Here is a 23,011-nt window from a genome sequence, read left to right on the forward strand (position 1 = left end):
AAGAGGGATGCCATAATTTCACCAACAAGACGTCCAAAAGCTGCACCTGACCAGCATCACAAAAGACCACTAGTTAACACCTATAAACCCAAAATGTCCATGCTCCTTGAGGCAAGGAATTTGTCATGTCTATGCTGTGCAAAGTTGTGTGGGAAGATACTAATGGTGTATATGCTAAAACAAAAAAAATTACATTAAGATGGAGTCAAGGTTGAACGTATGTATCAGCAACAAAAGGGTGAACATAATCAGAGAGACTGTGCAATTATCCCCAAATAAAACCTTACAAACTGAAGAAATTAGGGTAAAAGTTATAGCCTGAAGAAACCCAAATGTTTTTAAAGCCCCAAAATGCAACTAGGACACCCTCGGCACACTGTAGTCATGCAATGATGATCAAGGCACATTAATGTTTGTGGTCCCTGACAGGATGAAACTCAGTTTTAAAGACCTGGCTACCCAAACCATCTATGTCCAGACCCCAACATGTTTTGAGTTCTTTTACAGGTAACTTTAACTGGATTTCCTGAGCTTGCATTCCTGTATTTTACTGTAACCTGCCAATAAGAATTATCAAATTTAAGAACACCTTCATCTAGATTTGTCTTGGAATTAAAAAAAAAAATCAGTAATCACATATCTGTTAACTTCCATCAGTCAGGAGTTACTAATAATCTTAGCTAAGGTTGCAACATACTTGTTTAAGTGAAGGATAAAGGTTGCTTTCTTGTAGCTAGGTCCTCAGGGAGAAAAAGTGGCCTATTGCTAATATATATTAAGGGAGTTCTTTAACTCAATAGGAAGGGTCCTGATATTTTTGGAGTGGAAGGGCCAGGTTTAAAGTCCCATCTCCTCTCTGAAAAGCCTCAGAGAACAGCTAAAACTCACCCAGCACAAAAACAGGCATGAAGCCTCCACATGGTATTGGCATGGTAGTAGCGATGACAGACATCCAGAACTAGGACAGAGGAACATGGAGTTATCATTAGTGTGTTGCTGTAGCATCTCCAGCTGCCCTGCCACACTTTCCATCCTGCCATTTCCTCTATCTAGAATCTGTAATCTCAAGAGCAGCAAGGAATGTGGGGAGCATAAAAAAGGGAGAAAGGCAGGAGTCATGCAACCCATCACACTCCAAAAAGCAGATGCTTTCCCAGTGACTGCTTTGCTGATGGGGAAGTTCATTCACAAAGAGAAGGAACAAATGTTGACCACTAATTTCCTGTCAACCCCAGAAATGAGGAGTTCCCCATCTCTCCTGATAGTTTTGTTTATTCCTCAAACAGAATAAGTCATAAAATCTTGGGCAGAGTCACAACCAATTATTACACTTGTAGCAGGAACACCCAGAACTAGGTCTTAGGTAATTTCACAGAGTCTTCTTAGGAGAAGATCAGCCTTGCACATGTCTTGAAGGCCAAAAGGCTTATCCTTTGTTAAATCAACAGGATGAGTGGCTCCAGAGTGAAACCTGGGCGTGTCTACACGAGAAGCTACATCACCGTAACGATGAACCACGTCAACTCATTGCTATGGCAACGCAGCATCAGCAGGCACAAAGCGTGATGCCCCTGCTACTGTGCAGTAGCAATAAGCTGCTGTGCATTAACTCATTGCTACTGCACAGTAGGTTTGGAAAAAACCTGTGCAGCACCAGGACTGTGCAGTACTGGCAGTTACTAAAGCAAGTACTAAATGACTGCGCTGTAACAACTGCACAGTCGAGTGCAAGCATAGTGTTATGTCTCAGCTCTGTGTTCATGGGGAACAGTGGCACAGGACAGTCTGTCTGACTCACAAAGAATTCCCTTCTCCCCTCCCCTCCTCTACCTAAACAAAACTGATTAAGATGCAGTGGGAGACACACCTAAAACCCTCCAGATAAGGGTGACAAGAGTGAAACAACTGCCCTAGGTCTCATTTGCATCTGAGATGGAACCAGATGAACATTCATTTACATGAGAGATGGAGAACAGAAAGCCTGAAGCAGAGACTGCAGTGAATTCTGGGACCAGAGAAGCAGGGGAGCACTGCATGATGGAGAATCTATGCTCCAAATGCTAATCAACCCACATTTACACACACCCACCTCAGCATTTATCAGACCAGTTCTAGTCTGGATTTACAAAGGACTTCCCCCACAACACACACACACCTCTAAGTTTAATAGGCATCTCAGGCTGTCCATTCCCCGGTCCCACTATGGGAGGCCTATTTAAACTTGATTGACTAAAACTCGGTTGCCGGGTTAGGGAATGCTGAGGCAAGAGACCGAGTCAGAGGGGGTATGGGCAACATTTGAACAATGGTTAAGGGTTCATCACAGCATCCAGCCTGCTGGAGCCCTAATCCCAGGTGTTGTCATATCTTTCCCGAGACGACTGGTGGGAGTCCTCTCCACAAAAGGTTATGAGCACCCCAATAATTGTTTTAAGTCTGTTAAAAGACTATAGTAAGATCTGGAAAAGTCATGCTAAGCTGAGGTTTGTGCACAACAAGTAAATATCCAAAATCCTGATGCTGCAAGCTATCTATTGTTCCTGAAGAAACCATGAGATATCCCATCAGTATATCTGCCACCCATAGGAATTTCAAGCTGGCTCCCAAGTATTTGGGTTACTCCCTAATCTTAAGTGTTTCCTGATTATCAATCAGTTTCCTGAGATGGTCCAAACCAGATAACCCCTTGTCAATAGAAAAGACAATGATTTACACTACTGAGGGTGCTTCGAAGCAGCTGAACTGAGGGTATAAAAATCTGTAAAAAAGCAGCAGTGTGTGCGCTTCAAGAAGAAAAAACCTCCCTGATACCATCCACTGTTCTTCTCGAGAGGCTGGAGGAAACATTGTCTCCCTTCAAGGATTGTGCTACGAACTTTACCTGTCAGTTTTGCAACCCGAGTACTCTAGGCATAAATTTCTAAATCTGAACTGTATTAGTTAAGCTTGAGCTAAGTGTCCCCAAATACTTAGTGAAACCAGGGTAGTATTGTAATTGCTTGTGTTTGTTTTTCCTTTGCATGTCTATTACTATTAGTACCATTATATATTTCATATATTTAGCAATAAATAACTTTTATAGTCAAATTGGTAGTAACTGGGTATATTTTTCCTTTTCTACTTCTCTTTCCTCCTGTGCTCTGCAGCAACGCTTCTTTTACCTAAGCTAAAGATCCCTGTGAAGCCCCAAAATACTGTGGGGTCTGCTCATCAAGGGGCTAAAGATTGGGACGTGCTGAGTTTGAAACACATAAGGGGCTCAGCTTGTACAGGCTGATTGACCCAGTTTGACTCAGACGTGCCCTTATGAACTGAATGCTGTCCCATGAGGGTGTCAGCTGGACACCCAGCCGGATTCAGAGGTATTCTGTTCACCTGTGTGCTTGTGTCTGACTGCAGTTTATTGTTGCTCTGATGAACTGATTCTTGGCATATGAGGGTGTCAGCCTGTCCATGCTGATCAACCCGGCCGGGTCAGGCATGTCACATTAATCTGTGTGTGTTTGTGTGTATGACTGATTTGGTGACTGGAGGAACCCAGCCCCATTGGAACTGAGTATTGCAGGATAGCTCCATTGGGGGTGAGGACTTGCAGAAGGGAGAGATATAGCTCCGTATAGAAACACAAGTAACACAAGCAGCACATTGACAGAATTACCAAGACCTTAGAAATGTATCCCTAATAAATGAGTACACCCCAAGGTAATGGGCAAATCTGGTAACAGTAGAAGCGCCCCCCTATGACCTCGCCATTGTGAATTTACAACAAGGACTGTGAGCAGAAGAAAGGAGCAATACTGCTGTGATGAGGCGAAAATGCTCTCTCTCAGGTATCCATGATCCAGCCAACTGAGAACAATATTTAAATTTCTGCCTAAGAAACCTGGAAATGAGTTTACTTTTCAGAGAGCACATATGACATGCTCTACATAGCTGCAGTAGCTGGATAGGCCCTGACAGAGTAGTTGGAATAAAATTAGTCATAATTCTTTTACACTTTATGCCCTAAATGGTAGGGAACTTTATGCCCTGTGTAACTGCATTTTGGAGCACTGATGCAATTGGCTATTTTCTCCTGTGGCAAAAGAGAATAGCTCTGTGTGTGTACCAGCCCTCCCACCTTCTAACCAAATAGCCTGCTGTTTAGAATAATTGTCTAGGGAGTAGGAAAGCAGAGTAAGAGAGACGAACTTGTTTCTCAGCAAAGTACTGTTACCACCAAGCCATTGGCTAGGCCCTACTGTAACTTGTCTCCAGCATACCATGCCTTGCATTAAATTAAACAGCAGTGAGAAAATTTCTGCCCTTTATTCATATAAACTGCAATAGGATTTAGCCCAAAGTGAATAGATCCAGGAATTCCAGAACCTAGAAATCTTCAAGAGAAGACTGGATAGTGATCTTGCTGGGGTCACCTTACCGCAGTTGTCTTTCCTGCCTAGCACAGGGGCCTGGACCCAATGATCTTCCCAGGTCCCTTCCAGCCTTACAATCTATGAATCTATGTGACCTCTCACATCCAGTGGTATAGGTATATTCCAAAGATGGATGACCTTTGCCCCCTAGCAGTGCCTGGGACAGCCCTTTGTCTATTCTAGTACTAGGGACTGGATTACTTCTGGGCTGGCCCTATAATCTGAAGAGCTGCAACAATGGAGTACAACCAGGTTGGTCCCCTTCGCCCTAAACTGTACCATATTCAGCCCAGCTGCAGCTAAGAACTTGGACCACAGTACAGTGCAGTGGAGAATCAGACTTGATCACTGTCTAGACCATAGTAAGGGCAGGCTCTTTATTATGGAACCTATTCCACTCTAACAAAAGTCAACAGTAAAATGTATGCCCTGACAGTTGCAGTTTCTCAGAGCATTGCATTTCTTAAAACTGCAGCTTCTCAAAGCTTTTCACTGGACAACAGAGGGACACAGGGCAGATATTCCACATGGCCCAGTCTCTCTGTTTAAATAAATATGACTACAGAACATGCTAGGCCAGCATTACTAAAGAACCTTTTGCTCTCTGTCTGACAGATATAAGAACAATCTGCCCAGGGTGGGGTGTTCATCAAACATTGCTGATCATTTCTAATAAAGGGCATGTGGATGCCTAATGCTAAGTTGTCTCTGCCATCTCTCTCCTTCCCCCTAAAAAAAGTAAATTATTTCCTCTTCTTCTCCTCTTCTCACTCATGCATTGGTTACAAAGATGAACTTCTCAGTCTGAACTGTTGTAATTTCCATAAGACTCTCTGGTACACGTCTGCCTTATCTTTGCATATTTTGCTTTAATTTGGTAATCTGCCAGTGTCATAGATAGCTCTCTGCAAGTTTCCGTAACACTTGAGCCTGTTGTAGCTCATGCTAAGCTGAGCCTAAGAAGTACCAACCAAATTTCTGTATTATAGAAAAATCTGGTGCCTCAAACCATATATAAATAATGCTTGGAAATATCCTTAGTAGTTTCCAACCTTACACTTAACATCAAATACACACCAAGAAGCGTGCTTGCTAGGAGATTTCCTAGGCCTCCAAGAAGAGGCCACTGGGTCAAACAGCAAATATAGATTATCCAAAGTAAAAAATGCCCCGACTTAAGGAAGAAACTATACCCCAGTCTTTATTATAAGCTACTTGACAGTGATCAGTAGAAGGGTCTCAGTCTGTGGGGGGCAAGAATAAAGAGAGGAAGGTCAGGGTGAAGGGGATAATTTCTCAGTTCCAGAAAAATATTCCCCAGTGATGCATGTAAAATCCAAGCATCAAAATTATTCCTCCTCTCAGCAGATAGACCTCAAACTCTCCCCAATGATAATGATTTGTAGCTTCTACATAGAACATTTTTCTAGGTTGATTTCAAAGCATTTTACAAAGGAAGTCAGCATGAAGAGCTGCCATTCTGAATGGAAGGGAGGCATACATCCAGATTAGGAAAGGGGTGGGCTTTCTACCTTCATGAGGAAGAAGAGCAGGATGATGATGAAGACACTGACGTTGGGGTGAATCCAGACAGCAGATTTCCCTAAAACCTGTGGGTCCCCTGTGTACTTTACCCAAGTGTAGTTGTCAAATAAGGAGCTGATGGCCTCCCTCGGCATCAACTGCAAAGATAAAAGGCAAGAAAACAGTGATGTTCAAGAGATTAAACTGGGTCAGTGCTACACTCAGGTTGCCCACCAGAGATAAGATGGGGTCCTTATGTTTCTTCCTGCTTGAAAATGTTCATCTAGATCAGGGGTTGACAACATACAGATCCAGCCTACCGAGCTACTGGATCCAATCTACAATGCTCAAGGCCACTTGCATACTGGGAGTTAATTTTTTCACGTTAAACTGCTTATACCTGCCTGAAGCAGAGTGTGAAAACCAAGAATTAGACTACATAACCTTTGAGGTCCCTCCAACCCTGTGATTTTATTATTATTCAAAGAACAATCTCTTTCCAGGCTCATAAGAGTTCAAAGGCCTTGAACGTTTCTCACTACTTCCCATTAAGGAAGGGGAAACCCTTCTCCCAGGGTGTCTGCTCATTGGGCTGAAGGGTGAAGAGAACATTAAATGCACTCATTTTTTCTCAGAATTACACATTTACAGCTTTATAACTATATGTCCCACTTACCTCTCCTGCCATGAATTGCCCAAACCCCGGAGGGAAGGTCACAGTTGCTATAAGAAAGGTTATAACTCCTGGGTATAGCAGGCGGCTGGAAAAAAATGTTTAAAAACTATATCACATTCACTTCTTTCAGCCCTACTACCCTGGGCTGTGACTCTGTTGGGTCATAGATGGGCCTGAGACATGCTTGCAAACTAATTACCAACAAAATCAGAGTCAATTGCTAGAGAGACTCCAGTAGCTAACTAATTGCTAGGGTAGAAATGAAGTGTTTTCTCCCTCTTGAATCCGCACTACTCCCAATACCTATATTACAGGTGTGGTGCTAAGTGGAAGTCTATTACCTGAGGTATCTTTTGGATGAAGTGTAAGATCTGAAGCATTAACATTTTTGGCAGCAAATATTATTTAAATGAAAGATATTGTTTTATTCACCAAACTATTTTTCTGAATTCTTCCCATGCCACTTTTAAGTTCAAACACAAATAATTGGGCTCAATACAGTGGTTATTGTACGAAATGTCTTGGCTTATGTTATGAAGGAGGTTATACTAGGCAACCTAATGATCTCTTTGGGTCATATAGCCAATGAATCTATGCTTTCACTTATACAGTAATTTTCCCATTTCTCAGCATCTGGTCTGCTTTTACATTCACTTTGTTGCATTTTAGACTGTTCTAATTGTACCCCAGGGATAGGCTCCATAATAAGGACTGAGAAATCTGCTCCTCATCATAAATACAGTTCTTTTGATTTTTTCTTGAACTGGAAATTTCTTCCTGTTCAAATCTACAAGATGCTAGGACTTAAGGGCACTCTGTCTCACATAGTTAGGCCCTTCAAAATGTTAAGAGCTAGCAAAATACTTTATATATTCTTACTGGGCCACTATACACTGAAAATTAATATGCTGCAAAAAGACCTTTTTTCTCTATGTCGATAATAACAGCATGCCATTTATTAGAAGGGGAAAGTGCTGTAAAATACTATGGGTTTTTAAAAATTATTTACTACATGTCCTTTTCATATTGTCTTAGCTGGGGCAATAAACCCAAGGAACCAGTTCCCCTCTCTTTACTTTCAGATTCATTGTTGATCCTCAACAATGCAGTATTTCCAACTATTTACTTGTTGCTCTCTTTTTTTTTAATGTTTAATATAGAAATATTTCTGTTAGGTCAAATTTAAATTGAGATTTTCTCTTTCAGAGATCTTAAAACAAGTAAACTATGCCTCTGAAGAAGAAATTGTTTTGGATGACCTCCTGAGGTCCATTCCAGCTCTATTTTTGTATGTTTCTGTGATTATTGATTTTTTATTTTAAGAACATTTCCTGTCTAATCAATTATATTTTCCCTTCCTAAAAAAAATGGCAGGGAAACATGAACATCTCTCTTCCAGACCAAGCTTGTGAAAAAGAAAATCCAGCTCAGAAAAAAATGTTTGCTTGTGGATAAAAATATCTTCACCTGAAATAAACTCCTTGGGACAGATTCTGATATCTTTACTAAGTATGAGATTACATGTTACAATTAGACCACATAAAGAGCAATTAAACCTTGAATTATCACACATTAAGGCTCATTAACAAGTGCTAAGTGCCCTCTAGGCATTTTAAAATTGTGCCACTTTGGATGAGGATTATTTTTGAGATGCGCTACCTAGCTCAACTCAAGTTAACCTCTGGATGTTCAATTAAGATAAAACCACACTTTTGTGGTCCTCCACTATCCCAGGATTCTACAGTTCTAGACAGATGGCTAGAAACAGCTGCACAGCAAATGCGTGGGGAGGGTGAATGGGGAAGAAGGGAAAAGGGAAGGAGGATGGGGGGCAGGAGTGGAGTGGGAGGGGAAAGCTGCCAGGCTGTCATGTCCTTCACCCCCCAAGATCACCTTCCAACCCCCTATCAGCCTCCAATCATCCCAACACCCCCCAATTGCCTCTCACACCCCTGGATCACTGCTTGACACATCAATCCCACCCACCCTACAGCCCCAGTCACTCCCTCCCGCTCCTCCATGCTGGGATTACTACTCTGCCATGCTAATCAGCCCAGGAGAAGCGGTGGCAACAAGGGAAGGAAGGTCCTCCTCCCTGCCTGCTCCCAGGCTCCCTACAAGCCCCACTACCCCTCCATGCTTGAATGCAGCCCCACCTGGGTCCCACTGCTGCCTAACATCTCCTTTTGACCCCCACTCCTCCCTCCTGCTCCCCTTTGAGCCCCAGGGCCCAGCAGGGGCTGGATCTGGCTGCACGGGATCAGTGTGGACTGCAGGCTACAGGGAGCCTGGGAGCAGACAGAAAGGGGGAACCCTCCCTGCCCTCTCTGTCACCACTGCCACTCTTGGGCTGATTGGGACAGCAATCCAAATGGCCAAAAAAGTCAGGGTGACAATCTGGATGTACAGCAGCTGATCAAAGGGTAGAGAGGCTGATTCAGGTGCTAGTGGGGTGGGGGGGGCAATTGGGGGGCCAGAGGATGATTGGGGTGGTCAGGGGGCAATCCAAGTGGCGGAGGGTTCCTTCCCCCAGCCGATATTGTGGCTAGGGAGCTGGCAAGCAGGACAGAAAGGAGCAGACTCGTCAGCTTCTAGCCATGCCCCTGCTCACCAGTCCTCTAGCAGCAGGTCTGATCAGTGCACATTAGAGAAGATATTTAACCTTAATGTGTGACTGCTCACAGCACATGCTAACATCAATTAACATTCTTTAGAGTTGGCATATGCTAATTGTAATGTGTACTCTCACCCTAATATTGACTAGCACCGAACTTCACAAAAAGTCCAGCTGGATTTCACGAGACCAGCTGGTCCTATCCACAATGAAGAAGGGTTTCAGACTGTAGCCTCTACAAGAGAGCATTGATATTCAAGCACACTCACTATTTGGTGAGAAACTGGCTTAAAGTCTTATGTCGCCGGACACACAAAACCACTTGGCGATTGAGGTAAACAAAAAATGCTCCAAGGAACCCACAGCAGATCCTATAGTGAAAGAAAGACATTAAAAATAAAAATAAATGATGAAAGTAAAATAAACACCACACACATTTTATCAATCAGGGAATAAAGTCTAAAGGATTTTTCACACAGAATTATTCACCTAGCCTCTTACATGGAAACAAGTGGGTAGAAACAACCTGTTCCTAAAGCTGCCTAAGCCATTTGCTACAGTCACTGGGGGCTATGGCAAAGGAAGACAAACCTATTTGGACTCTTTTCTCTCTCAGTTTATATTTTAACCATTCTAAAAGGGGAACTATACCCCCAGAAAAACAGAACATGGCTGCGTAAATCTCTTTTCTGCTTTTCTTTTGGATTTCATGATCTACAGAATAATTTACCTAACCAAAAAGTGCAGCAAGCTGTATGAACAGGTCTTAGCCTGCTTACTCAGGACCAAAGACTACTGTTTTAGCATAATCAAAAAACATCTCATTCACCCAGTGAAATTGAAGAACAAAACATTTAAACCTGGTAAAAGGAAACATTGTTTTACGCAGCACATACTCTGGTTGGGGAATTAATTGCAGTGTGCACAGATATCAGTATCTTCAAGATATTCTTGAAAATCCTGAAAAAATTCCATTCATTTATCCCTCCATTCATTTACAAAGCAGACAGATTTTTCATTTTTTGAATTTCCTTTGTAAAATGTTATAATCAGTCTTTCAAGATATTGACTTTTTCTTTAAAAATGGAAATGCTTCCAAAAAAATCGTATTTTGAAAAATTCCTACCATAATCCTGGACTGACCAATCAAAATTGGCAATGGGAAAAACAAAAACCGAATGCATCTCTAACCAGCAAAACAAAAAATGGCCAGTAGGCATAACTGACTACACAGATTCATCTGTCTATTGTGGAATATCCTGGCATGCTGCATAAGACCTCACAACCACACAGAAAATGACAACTGTCCAATAAAACCAGCAAGGACCAAAAAAACAGCTGGCAAGATTTTAATTTACAATTTTTGTCACCAATTATTAAAAAAAATATGGAAAAAAACTAATTAGGAAATTTTCACAAAAACACATTTTATAAAATTAGGATATTTTTCAATTACAAATATTTAATGTAAAAATATTGGCCAGCTGTTTTTACTCAAGAAAAGGCATTTTGCAGACAAGCCTTTAGCTAAGTTTTTAAATATTTTCTGTAACTGTCCACAAAGAAAATGTATTCACTATTGCTAATCCCAAGCACTCAAAATGCATGTCAGGCTGCCAATATCATGAGATCGTTTTTAAAAAAAAAACTTTTTATTGCATGAAGAAGATAAGAAAATGTTGTTTGTATTTGGCTTCTTATTTTGGTGCCTTTAAGATGAATCAAGGGCAGGTTTTAAGCTACAGTCGCTGGAAACTTACTTTTTTTAGCAGAACATGGAATTCCCATGTAATTGTTTTATTTCATGTGCTTGCATGGAAATACCAAACATCAGTGAACTAGTGATAAAACAGTAAGAATCTGCAATACTTTTGTTCATTTGCCACTGATAATATCTATAGAAAATAGCTTGAATTCCTTAAGGTAAACTTCAGATGAAAGCTCTTTCTATTCTAGGTACATTTCTATCCCCTTCCCTCCAACGGAGTGTGGATGCTCTTGAGCAGTTTTATAAATTTTAAATTTATCACCTCAAGAGTGAAAATTCTGTTGACCTATGCTCCTTAGACTGGTCTGAAGGACAGAAAATACGCTAACTGGAGAGACAGTAAGAGAAAGGAATTTGCTGTCAATGGGATGGAGGGAATGCATTGCTAAATAATCAAAAGGATTAGACAGGCTCAACAAAAAGCCCCTTATTTTTTTCTTTCTCTGTTTTTTTGTAAGGTATGCCCATCACTGTAGCATCTAAGGCCACCTCTCGCCCCCTGAAGTGTTTTTAATGGTGTACATTTCCTAGCAGAGGTGAAGTGCTAGAGAAATGCAGAGCTACAATCTGAGACTGCTCAAAAGCCAAAAAGACACTGTGTTTTTAAAGCTGCTGAGTTTAAAAGCCAATTTTCCCTTGGATTCATCCAAGGTCAGAGAATAAGTGGAAGTTTGCAATGGGACTTTTAGGAGAAGGAGAAAAATTGGATGGCAGGACTTAGCAAATTCCTTAATGACTTAGGAGCATGTTGACCTTCAGCGGCATGGGCAACTGGTGCCTCCTGAGTCAGGGGGGCCACTTGCCCCACAGTGGCCAGTCAGCAACTGAGAGGGTCCCCCCCCATTGCCGATCACACCAAACAGCGGTGGGAGGAGGGTCCAGAGGTGCACCTGGAAGTGCCAGCAGCACTTCTCCTGGCACCCCCACTCCCTGGCTGGCGTTCTTGGTGGGGGGGACACCAGCACTCCCGCCTGCGCCCCTATCTTTCACCTAAGCAGAGAATGCTGCTGTCAGGGGGTGCATCAGCACTCTCAGGGGGCACGCATGCACCCCCATGTACCTCCTACGTGTCACCACTGTTCAGTGGGTTAGGCATGCTGAAAATATCACTTGAGTTCTGTGTAGCCCTAGAACAAATTTGGGTGCAACCTCCTAAAAAAAGTGAAGAAGCTGAGCTGAATATCTGTTTTGTTGGGCCCAGAGCTCAGGTCAGACCCTGTGAACACTAGAAAAATCAGACTGGGTTTCCATGCTCACACAAAACATCACTATATCTGAAACCTGAGCCTTACAGAGAGTGAAATAGTCTAAAGAGGCCTTACTTTAGATTTTATGCAAGGACTTGCAGAGCTAACTTGACATACTTTTAGCGTTGCAATTAGCCGAGTCCCTGTAGACTTACCCTATTACAGCAAAGGCTGGCAGCTCTTGCAGGTCAAAGGGGAAATCCATGCGAAAGTTAGTTCTAAACAGGGCTGTAATGGTGACTGCATGAGAAAGAGAGACAGCAAGAGAAGAAGAGAAGAGAAAGCAGGGGTAAGAAACACTGAATGGGGTGAAGGCTGTGTGGGAATAGTACCCTATATCATTATAGGTTGAATGGCAGTGTTCTCAGAGAATTAAGGGAGTGGAAACAGCCCTATCTATGGTATTTCATGCATTTTGTGTGCATCATTTTGCAAAATCAATGTTCTTTTAATGTGGCTTTTTAAATGGAAGTTTATTCACTTTCAACCTTACACCCAGTGTCTCATTTTTTGCTTGGAATAGTTTATTGTCAGAAGATTTTTTTTTTTTGTTCTCATTCTACTTGCCATATCTTAGTCAGACTCTGAAAGATAATATTCTTAAGGCCAGTCTTGGTTCATATCACTAGGGATCTTCCTAGTCACACACTGATAAGATCACCTCGTGGGAACAAAACTGAGATCCTCTCTGGGAGCTACTTTTATACAGTTCTTCTAAGCCAGGGTAGGCAACCTCTTCTGGCTGTGGGCTGCACTGACCCACCCTGGGTCAGAAAAGGGTGGGAAAGTAGGTGCTAGGACCCAGGCACTGCTGCCACTTGTCTCCATGTCAGCATGGGGAGAGCACCCACAGCTGAAGCCTCCTGCTGCCAAATGCCACCAAAGCCCCATGCTCACAGGCCAGATCCACTGGTTCCACTGGCTGCTGACACCTGTTCTAAGAAGTACAGAGGTAATGATCAGTCTCAGAAATCAGAGACAGCAGAAACAAACTAACTAGCTTCAGTCTTATCCACCCAACCCTTTCTTGCCCATCTGCTCCCCCGCTTGCCCCATTTAACTATGTTCAGCACTAGTTTCAAAAGACTCAGACAAGAAGGTTTCTCCTCCTCTTACCTCATTCTGGGAGAATAAACCTTGACCTCCCACAACATAGGTCATTGCCTAACCACTACAGCACAGATCAGGCAGGACTGAGAGTACTTTCCTGCTGAGGCCACTAGGCAAGGAAAAGCATCATGCAGAGAAGAACAAGCAACAGGGTGCCTGACTCTGTGGCTCAGGAAGGTGAACGCTGCCTTAGAAAGGGAGAAGTGATCTCTTGCTCTTACTATTGTTTGTGTATTTTGTATTACAGTCATTGGGAAATCAGCATACACAGCCCTGGAGACAGACAGCAAGCTTCTTTCTATGGTACTCCTCCTGTTTTGAAACTCCCTCCCTGTGAGTCTAGAATACAGACCCTGAGAACACTATGAGGAAAAGCTTTGTCATTACTGTACTACTTCATGTTGACCAGACCTCTGGGAAGACATGACCCATGATCCTCAACAGGAAGCAGCGCATGCCTACGTCTGTGCAAAAGGAAAAGACATCCTGGTGGATTGGTTATAGTACAGCCCGAGACCTCTGACTTTCTTTTCAGACAAAAGAAAAACCCACATGTGTACAATACTCAACACTGCCCAGCACATGCTGTCTTGTGGGATCATATACATTTTGACATTTAAAACCTTCCAATGGCTCATGCATCCCCTGCTGGGCAGTCCCAAACAGGAGGAAGGACTCCCCAGAATCCTCCTAAGCAAAAATTCCTCATGGTCCTCTGGCTCACTGTCATCACTATTGTCATACAACTCCAGGATCCCCCCAAAGTTGGTGATGAAGCACAAGTTGATGGAGTAATAATCCAAGATCTTGTAATGAGCGTATGTCACTTGACAGGCACCCATAATACTGTAACTAAGAGGGGAGCAAAAGGAGCCCCAGCCCCAGACAGTGACTTAGATGGGGTGCCAGAATGGTGCCCCCAGATTTTGCCATGGCAAAGACAGTCCTTTCCCACACAGTTGGAGGAGATAGGAAGGAGCAAGCTGGAGAAGCAGAGATACCCAGGGCAGGTAAGACCACCCTTCTTATCCTCTTTCTCCTCTCCCCCCCCCCCCCCCCCCCCCCCCCCCTGCCGATGAGGGGGAGACATCTTGCTGCAAGTGCATAAACAGGATTCCTGGTTCTGTACTGACTACTGTGCGGGCCGGCTCCCAGTCCCATCCTCGCCGGGCGCAAGCCGGGGGATGCAGGGGAGGTTTTTTCCAGAATGCATGGACAAAACTCCCCTGCATTAGTTACGCCTCTGGACACCCAAGACCCAACTGGGGTCATGAGATCTCTGATATTGCACCTCTAGGACCTTTGTCTTGGCCTTGCAACAGCCAGTCACAATTGTGCCATGAGCTGCCATCTCTGTTATGTTTTATGTGTACACAACTTGTTTCTGTAGAGTCTTCCTGAGGGACTACTGGCTGCTGTCTTCACCCCAGGTGGAAATGAGGTCCCTAACCTTCGCTCACTTCCAGTTAGTGGAGTGTTTTGAGGCCACATATGTTCTGGGATGAAAGTAATTCATATAATAGGTGACTCAGTGCTCAAGAGATTTTCAGCTGCACTCCAGAAGCCACGTTTCCAGGATGATGGTCCCGAAAATTATGGCTGTGGCATGTCTGTCAACCTAGCTTTAAAAGGTGGGGTCATAATCAAGGCAAGGCCCGTGGCTCCAGGGTAGTAAAGTTGGCAGTAAGTCATAAACGGGCTCCCTCAGGGAGGTTGAGGGAAGAAAGCACAGCACTGTGGGATGTTGGTGCAATGACATTCTGGCAAGAAGAACACAACCTGAACTGCTTAGAAAGGCAATCTGCCTTCTCAGCAGGGCCATCTGGCTCCAAAGCAACACTAGCTACAAGCACAGAGCTGGCTGGCTGACTATATAAGCACAGGCCCTCCATTTGGGCTCTGGGTGCTCAAGGCTTCACACCCTGAAGCAGCTCAGGCATCCTGTTGTGGCCTCGACACACTCCTTTTACAGCCACTCCCAAACCACCAATCTAAACTATAACAAAAGGGTCAGCCCTCTGGCTGCAACATAAACTCTCCCTGTACTGGGTCCAAAACATCCAATACTGGCATGGAAGACACCTGTGCATGACTTCTTTTATTGTGGAGAAGCTGCTGCACATCAGCTTCTACCTGGCTCTTGACAAAATGGGACCATGATCCAATGGCAAGGAAACCAAGACAACTGGGAATCTTGACAGAATGGGACCTTGATCCAAGGGCAAGGAAACCAAGACAATGGGAATCTTGTTCTGCTGCAGCCTTCATCTGCCTTTCCAGCTCTTGACACTCTAACATCTTCTTCCACCTGCTCTGCCGTTGAGGACTTGTAGACCCATAGCTGGAGGCTAGGCAGGCTTATTATAGTGGTGACCTGTACTCACCATGTCACAGCACCATTCAAGGATATATGTGGCTTTTCAGGAGGGAAACCATTGCCATCTGCTCTTCTCACCACATCCTGATGGTGCTGCCGCTGCTTGGTCCGTGACTGTTTATTCGCCAGAATGACCCCTGCTTATTTCACAGCTAACCTTCACTGAAGGTCATTCTACTATTCATCACCTGTGGACGTGCTGGGTAGCAGTACAGCTGTTCCCCAAAGCCAAAACATCCACCAGCTTGCTGGCTGGGCTACAAGATTAACCTGCACTGGGATGTATTCTTCTGCAAATCTTCCATGTCTTACTGGCAGCCCTCAGGGCAGTTCTGCTGTCAGGCCATGAACTTCTCTGCAGCCTTCTTGGTCCACAGCTCTTTCCTAGGCAGCCTGTATAGTCAGACTGACCATTTGGGCACAGGCACTGGCTTTATGTGCTTCCTAAGCCCCATCCCATCCTGGCAAGTGATTCTCCAGCCACCCACAGGAGTTCCCACTCTGGGCCTGATGACCAAGTTGCTTTCAGGACAGTTGACTGCTGCTACCCTGCTGGCTTAGCAGTGTCCTTATTGCTCAAGCAGGGTTCTTCCCTGCTGTACCACTGTTGGACAGCTAGCCCTGCAGTAGGCACACTCAGCCTATGAGTCCCTTGCGCCCTATTTCTCTGCAGCCTGTCCATAACATGACATTTCCTCCCTACCTGGGGATATCCCCGTTGCTGCCTTTGCCTGGATTTTAATGGACAGTTAGTTACCATAGTTCTGATCCAACTTGGCACCCAGAGCAGGTTGGAGATGGGTGCCAAGGGCTTGGCACCCAAGAGGGGCTAGCCAAAGCCCAATAGGGCAAAACTGGAGCTGGAGCCCAGAAATTGGATCCAACACAATGTATCCTGAGCTAAACAGCCCAGTGAGAGAAGGCAAAGATGCCAAGTGGGCCAAGACTCCTACAAGGGACTGATCAATACCATCTGTGAGGCATGGGGTGGGGTGTAGGGTCAGATGGAGCCACATAATTGGTGCTTAAGGCTTACAGGTACTGGAGCATGGATGGGCAGGGAATGCTCATGCTGCTTAAGGGCAAGTTCTAGGCTGGTGGTCTTCAGGAGGGACCTGCTGGCTATTGGACAGAGTAAGGCTCTTGAACTGTCAAGGCAACTTCCCTTTCTATCTAATAAGTACATCAAGGTGTAGTGGCCAAGGAGTGGAGGGTACCTTGAAGGCAGAACAGGGCATGGTTTATGGGGCCACCAGGAGGCATCATGGCCGTCCCTGGCACTCGACCCTGTTACACTGACACAGAGCCAGGCAATCTAGCACAGCAATGGTAGTGCACTGCTTCCTGGTCTGCTTCCCAATTACCCCCAGTCTCTCCGCGGACCCCCTGATGACCTACAGTGGCACCCCAGGATTCCATGGAACAGTCTGAAAAGCACTGGTTCATGTCAATTCTGCTGAGCTATAGTGTAGCACAGGGGTTGTCAACCGGGGGTACGCATACCCCTAGGGGTACTTAGACAGGTCATGGGCGGGTACATGCAGGCAGGCAGGCCGGGATGGGGTGCGTCCCAGGGCCCAGCAGCAGCATCTCCCGTGGCACATTCACATACTTTGTTTCTTACCCAGAGGTGGGAAAGGGGCATGTCGGCTGCCACTGGCCCCATGTGGTAGCTCCCTGCCCTCCACCTCAGCTTGCTCTCTGTGCCCGCTCCCAGGAGCGGGGGTGGGGGAGCAGTGCCCCTCTGTGGGCTGCACACATGCTGGATGGATGAGGCACCCACCTGGCGGCATGGTATTGCATGGTTCTTGGGGCAGTGGGACCAGGGTGCAGAGTCCAGCCTGCAGCAGCAGCTGCCTCCACTCCATGAACTGGAGATCTGGGGGGCATGCCCCCCCCCTCCCCCCCAGCCCTGGGCCTCTGCCAAGGTGTGCAGTGGTGGGAGCCACCCCCCAAATGAACCACTCTCTTGGCTCCATCCCGTACTCTGCCCTGGGTGTGCAGCGCCTGCCCCTGCCCTTGCCTCAGCCCTACTCCCTCCCTCACCACAGGGGGCCTCAATCTGCCCCCTCCCCCACCCCTTAAAAACAAGAAAAAATATAAAGGGGTACACTTGTTGAAAACCCCTGGTGTAGCACTTATACATTTCATTTGATTCCATTTTTAAGATACCTGAAGCACTAACAACATTACATCTGTCTATGCCCATGTTCTCATTGTCCCCTTCTTTTCTGTGTCATTGCTTCAGGCACACAAGTAGGATAATAGACAACATTTCACAAATCCTAGTATTTCTTGTCTTAGAAGATGTAGGGGATATACTTTAATAAAGTTGTCTAGGCACTACATACTGAGAGGTCACAGTTTTTAACTTACCTGCATCCTTATTCCAGACAGCAAGGACTCGGAAAATGAATGCACTGAAAGTGGCAGCAAAAAAACCACGCCAGTAATTGCGAACAGCAAAGTAAGTGGATGTGACCTCAATGCTGAAAAGGACCCCTGGAGAAAAAAGAGATATTGTCAGCTGGACTACTGCCATATCACCTATCATAGGTGCCTCCCCATAAATTGTAGCACCCTTCCCTGCCATCAGTTGCTGATAGTACCATCATGTTTGGGTCAAAAAAAGTTTGCAAACAGGACAGAGTTAAGACAATGGCAGAAGCATGAGGGCAGAATTCAGACAGCATCCCTTTCTTACTCCAGGAGAGTATATCCCCGCAGGGTTGAAAATAAAGGCAGTTCATATGTAAACCATCACAAACAGTTACTAAAGCTAAGTTTTTTTGTCAGAGAGAGATTCCAGGCTAAGAATAGTGTTGGGAAAGAAGTTAGGGGGGAGGGGGGGGAAAGAACAGTGTTGGGCATGAGGGCTTGTAGAACCCAAGAATAGAGAAAGTCAGCAACCACTTGCCTCCCAGTGGTGTTCCAAAGCAGCAGCCGACCCCCACAGCGCAACCCACCGTCAGGACATCCGTGTAATAATATGGCTGCTACTAGTAGAAGAGATGGAAGAGGCAGACAGACAAAGAAAAGGAGGGAAGACAAAGGAGAGTGAGTGATAGAATTAAAAGCTGGTGTTACAGATTGTTTCCAAATCCCCTTCATCCAACCAAGGGTTTTGCATATCCGTTCTCCCTTTCTCACCCCCTCCTCCTGGATACAAAAATTAAAAAGGGATGACATAAAACAGGGACTGAATCAAGGCATATACATAATAGGTTAAAACTGATTTAACCTTTATTCACCTAAGTCCTATTTATGTAGTCACAAAACTGCAATTCTGGGCACGTTCACAGAGTTTAGATATTATTTTCACTTGTGTGACTATGCTTGCCCTATGCTTCCTTTCTGAGCATGCATAAGAAACTGCACTGTAGCCATGCTGGCTTCAGGGCAGAACAGAATCATCCAGGCCTCAAGAGGCAAGGGTTTTTGTGATATCTGCTGGTCAACTTCTGCCTGAACTTGCCCAACATCTCTCACAGCAATACAGTTGGTCCAATAAAAGATAACACAAAAACGCCCTTGTCTTTTGTACATTTCCTGGATCATCACAGCTACAACAACAGTCTAATCCTATAACAACACTCCATAATGCCATGTAAGACCTAAAACTTTAGTTGCAGTAGGGTGGGGGAACATCCAACAACTAGTGATCATTTGATGCTGGAGGAGAAAACCCACCCATATTTTAGCCCCAAAGCTAGGGTATTTGTCCAAGGATCAGGAGACCTGGGGTCTAGGGTACACTCATCCAAAGGGAATTTGCATTCTCCTCTTGAAGGAGATTCACTTAGATCTCCAGAAAGAGTAGCTATTTGAGTTCTGGAGGAGACGCAAGCTAGAGGTAAGTGACTCATTGAGATGAATAAGAACATAAAAAGTCCCATGCAGTGTCAGACCAATGGTCTATCTAGCCCAGTATCCTGTCTCTGACAGTGGCAGAAATTAATGTTTTATACAGGGAGAACATCGAACTACATGACATCCACCATTATTGATTTAGAGATCCCAAACAAACATCTCCAAACAATAGCCATTAATAGATCTATCATCCATGAATTTATCTAGTCCCTTATTTAATCTGGCTATGCTATCTGTGTCTACCACCTCCTCTGGCAATTAATTCTACAAGTTAACTACACGCTGCGTAAGAAGTACTTTCTCTTGTTAGTTTTACACCCGTCATCTACTAATTTCAGTATGTGCCCTCTACAGATTCAGATTCATAGATGCTAGGGTTGGAAGGGACCTCAACAGGTCATCGAGTCTGACCCCCTGCCTGGGCAGGAAAGAGCACTGGGGGCAGATGACCCCAGGCAGATGTCTATCTAGCCTTCTCTTCAAGATCCCCAAGGCAGGGGACAGCACTACCTCCCTTGGAAGCCCATTCCAAATTCTGGCCACCCTTACAGTGAAGAGGTTCCTCCTGATATCTAGCCTAAATCTGCTCTGCCAGTTTGTGACCATTTATCCTTGTTACCCCAAGAGGCACTCTGGTTCCTTGCTCCTCCCCCCCAACCCCGGCCCCCCACAACGAGTTTGTAGGTGGTCACAAGATCATCTCTCAGCCTTCTCTTGCAGAGGCTGAAGAGATCCAGGTCCCTTAGTCTCTCCTCATAGGGCTGAATGAATGGACTTTAGTTAAAGCACCCCTGTGGCCATTTTGAAACGCAGAGGGACTTAATACGTGATGATGAGCTATTTTAATTAGAGCGGCTGTCCAGGAATTACTCTAATAAAAATGCCCCTCCCCTTTCCTTCCAAGTACATGTATATGTGTATAGGCAGCCCTACTATGGCCTTGAATAAACCCACTGAAATCCACTCTTTAAAAATTAAAGGAAAGGAAAACATAGTTCCTCAGAAAAATATGTACTGAAACAGGAAATGGCCTGAAAATTAATCTGCCCAAAAAGGAAAAGATATTAAAGCTTCTATTTTCGGTATGAAATGAACTAAAAAAAACAGGCAGCTAGAAAAGAAATGACCTCTGCATGCAGTTGTGTCAGAATCAGGAAGTTAAACAGGACCTACACTGTTCAACATCTTCATCAGTGACTTGGACGAGAAGGTAAAAAGCACCCTGTACAAATTTGCTGACGACACTAAGATGTGAGGGGATGTGGGCACACTAGAAGGGAGGAATAGGCAGCAATTGGACCTAGGCAGGTTACAGGGGTGGGCGGATGAGAACAGGATGGGTTTCAATGCTGACAAGTGCAAGGTGCTGCACCTGGGGAGGAAGAACCAACAGCATACCTACAGGCTGGGGAACTCCCTTCTTGTCAGTGCAGAGGCAGAAAAGGATCTTGGGGTCATTATTGATGCCAAAATGAACATGGGCCGGCAGTGTGGGGACGCAGTCAGGAAGGCCAACCGTACCTTATCATGCATCCACAGATGCATCTCAAGCAGGTCCAAGGAGGTGATCCTCCCCCTCTATGCGGCACTGGTCAGGCCGCAGTTGGAGTACTACATCCAGTTCTGGGCACCGCACTTCAGGAGGGAGGTGCACAACTTGGAGAGGGTCCAGAGGAGGGCCACTCGCATGATCAGGGGGCAGCAGGGCAGGCCCTACGAGGAGAGGCTAAGGGACCTGAACCTCTTCAGCCTCCACAAGAGAAGGCTGAGGGGGGATCTGGTGGCCTGTTACAAACTAGTCAGAGGGGACCAGCAGGCATTGGGGGAGTCCCTGTTCCCCCGAACACTGCCAAGAGTGACTAGAAATAACGGTCACAAGCTGGCAGAGGGTAGATTCAGACTAGACACCAGGAGGCACTACTTCACAGTCAGGGCGGCTAGGATCTGGAACCAACTTCCAAGCGAAGTGGTGCTGGCTCCTACCCTGGAGGTCTTTAAGAGGAGGTTAGACAAACACCTTGCTGGGGTCATTTGACCCCAGTGCTCTTTCCTACCATGGCAGGGGGTCGGACTTGATGATCTGCTCAGGTCCCTTCTGACCCTGCCAACTATGGAACTATGAAATCATGGTTATGTACAGAAAAGCCCTATGAAAAAATGGCATTGCAGTATTTCACTATTCTTAGGTATTTGCCTCTACACTCTTTAAGACTCGTGGATCCATTCAGTTTGTATGTATATATACAAAGAGATTTATTTCTCTGCTGCTACCACCTTTCTGCTGATTTGGAGAATATGCCTAAATATAACTTACAACAGATATATATATAACCAACTACATAGTTGGTCCAATAAACGATATCACCTTATGAAATCCTTGCCTTTCACATAATTTCTGGGCCATCCTAGCTACAGCATCACTTATACTACCATAAATATAACTTATGAATTCTGTTTGATATTAAGGACTCACTACATGTATCTAATTACAAAGTCCATTTTGATTGTACCTCTATATTGGATAATGGAGCTAATGACAGAAAGTTGTTTAAACCTTGATGATCTTTTATCCAAATGGAAAGACTCTTGGGTAAAGAGTTGACTATGACCAGAAAAATGAAAAGTTACTTACCAGTACAGTAACTGGAATTCTTTGATATGGATTGCCCATATGCAAACATGTGCCTTATGTAGCCAACCTTAGAGACATTTTGGCCAGCAGGGGGACATTTGACCTTCAGTGGTCTCGTACATCCCTACTTTTTATGATTCAGTTATTCTACACTTCTTTGTCAAATCAAGTATCTAATCTAGAAGCTCCAGAGATGGTACAGTGTCTTATGAATGTCACAACCCAATGATTTTAGTGCCTCGGCATGATGGAATTTTCCCGCCACATGAGAGTCTCTGTGCACAGCAAAAGTTTTCTGCTGCAACAGAAAACTCCAGTGCAAGAGAGTCCCCGCCATTCGTATGCAAATTTGTGTCCCACTATTGGCCAGTTCTAAATTATTCCTACATGGCGGCTAGCGATTGGCTTGCTAGCCGTATAAAATTCTGTGCGACTTCTGCCCAAGTCGGAGAACTTTGAGCACGCTGCAGAGTGCCTTTGAAGATTCTTGACTTGTGGCTGAGCTGATCGATAGCCTGATCACCTATCGATTCTTCTCCCCATTGCCGAGCGCAATCCTTCGACGTACCCTTTTTCCTGCCAGCCTGTTTCGTGTACGGATTCGCTGGCCTGAGCCTTGCCAGCTGGAGCAACTCGTGTAGTTGTTTAAGCGACCGGACCACCTGCGTCGTGACTACTAGCGGCGTAAGTAAAGCTTTTTGCAACCAATACGCTTTGTCTGCCTCTCCATTCACCAGCCCGCCCAACGACCGAGTAATTTCTAAATCACCTCAAGTCG

The 23,011-nt window shown here is 44.9% G+C and overlaps 1 protein-coding gene across 10 annotated transcripts in view; it reads right to left on the reverse strand.

Annotated features, from left to right (window-relative positions):
* CLCN1 (chloride voltage-gated channel 1) overlaps positions 1 to 23,011 on the reverse strand; it is a 128,676-nt gene that overhangs the window by 9,999 nt on the left and 95,666 nt on the right. For all 10 annotated transcript variants that reach the window (XR_003093386.1, XR_003093385.1, XR_003093388.1 and 7 more), the window contains 8 exons: positions 18,649 to 18,727; positions 18,108 to 18,233; positions 12,400 to 12,484; positions 9,499 to 9,600; positions 6,616 to 6,700; positions 5,948 to 6,097; positions 889 to 958; positions 7 to 46 (listed from right to left, as the gene is read on the reverse strand). Coding sequence is in view for 6 of the 10 variants with exons in the window: in XM_025200750.1 (XP_025056535.1) it covers positions 7 to 46; positions 889 to 958; positions 5,948 to 6,097; positions 6,616 to 6,700; positions 9,499 to 9,600; positions 12,400 to 12,484; positions 18,108 to 18,233; positions 18,649 to 18,727 (737 nt within the window). In the remaining 4 variants the exon portion in view is untranslated. The remainder of the gene's footprint in view (positions 1 to 6; positions 47 to 888; positions 959 to 5,947; positions 6,098 to 6,615; positions 6,701 to 9,498; positions 9,601 to 12,399; positions 12,485 to 18,107; positions 18,234 to 18,648; positions 18,728 to 23,011) is intronic.

Source organism: Alligator sinensis, unplaced genomic scaffold, assembly GCF_000455745.1.
Source record: "Alligator sinensis unplaced genomic scaffold, ASM45574v1 scaffold161_1, whole genome shotgun sequence".
In the NCBI taxonomy this organism is placed as follows: domain Eukaryota; kingdom Metazoa; phylum Chordata; order Crocodylia; family Alligatoridae; genus Alligator; species Alligator sinensis.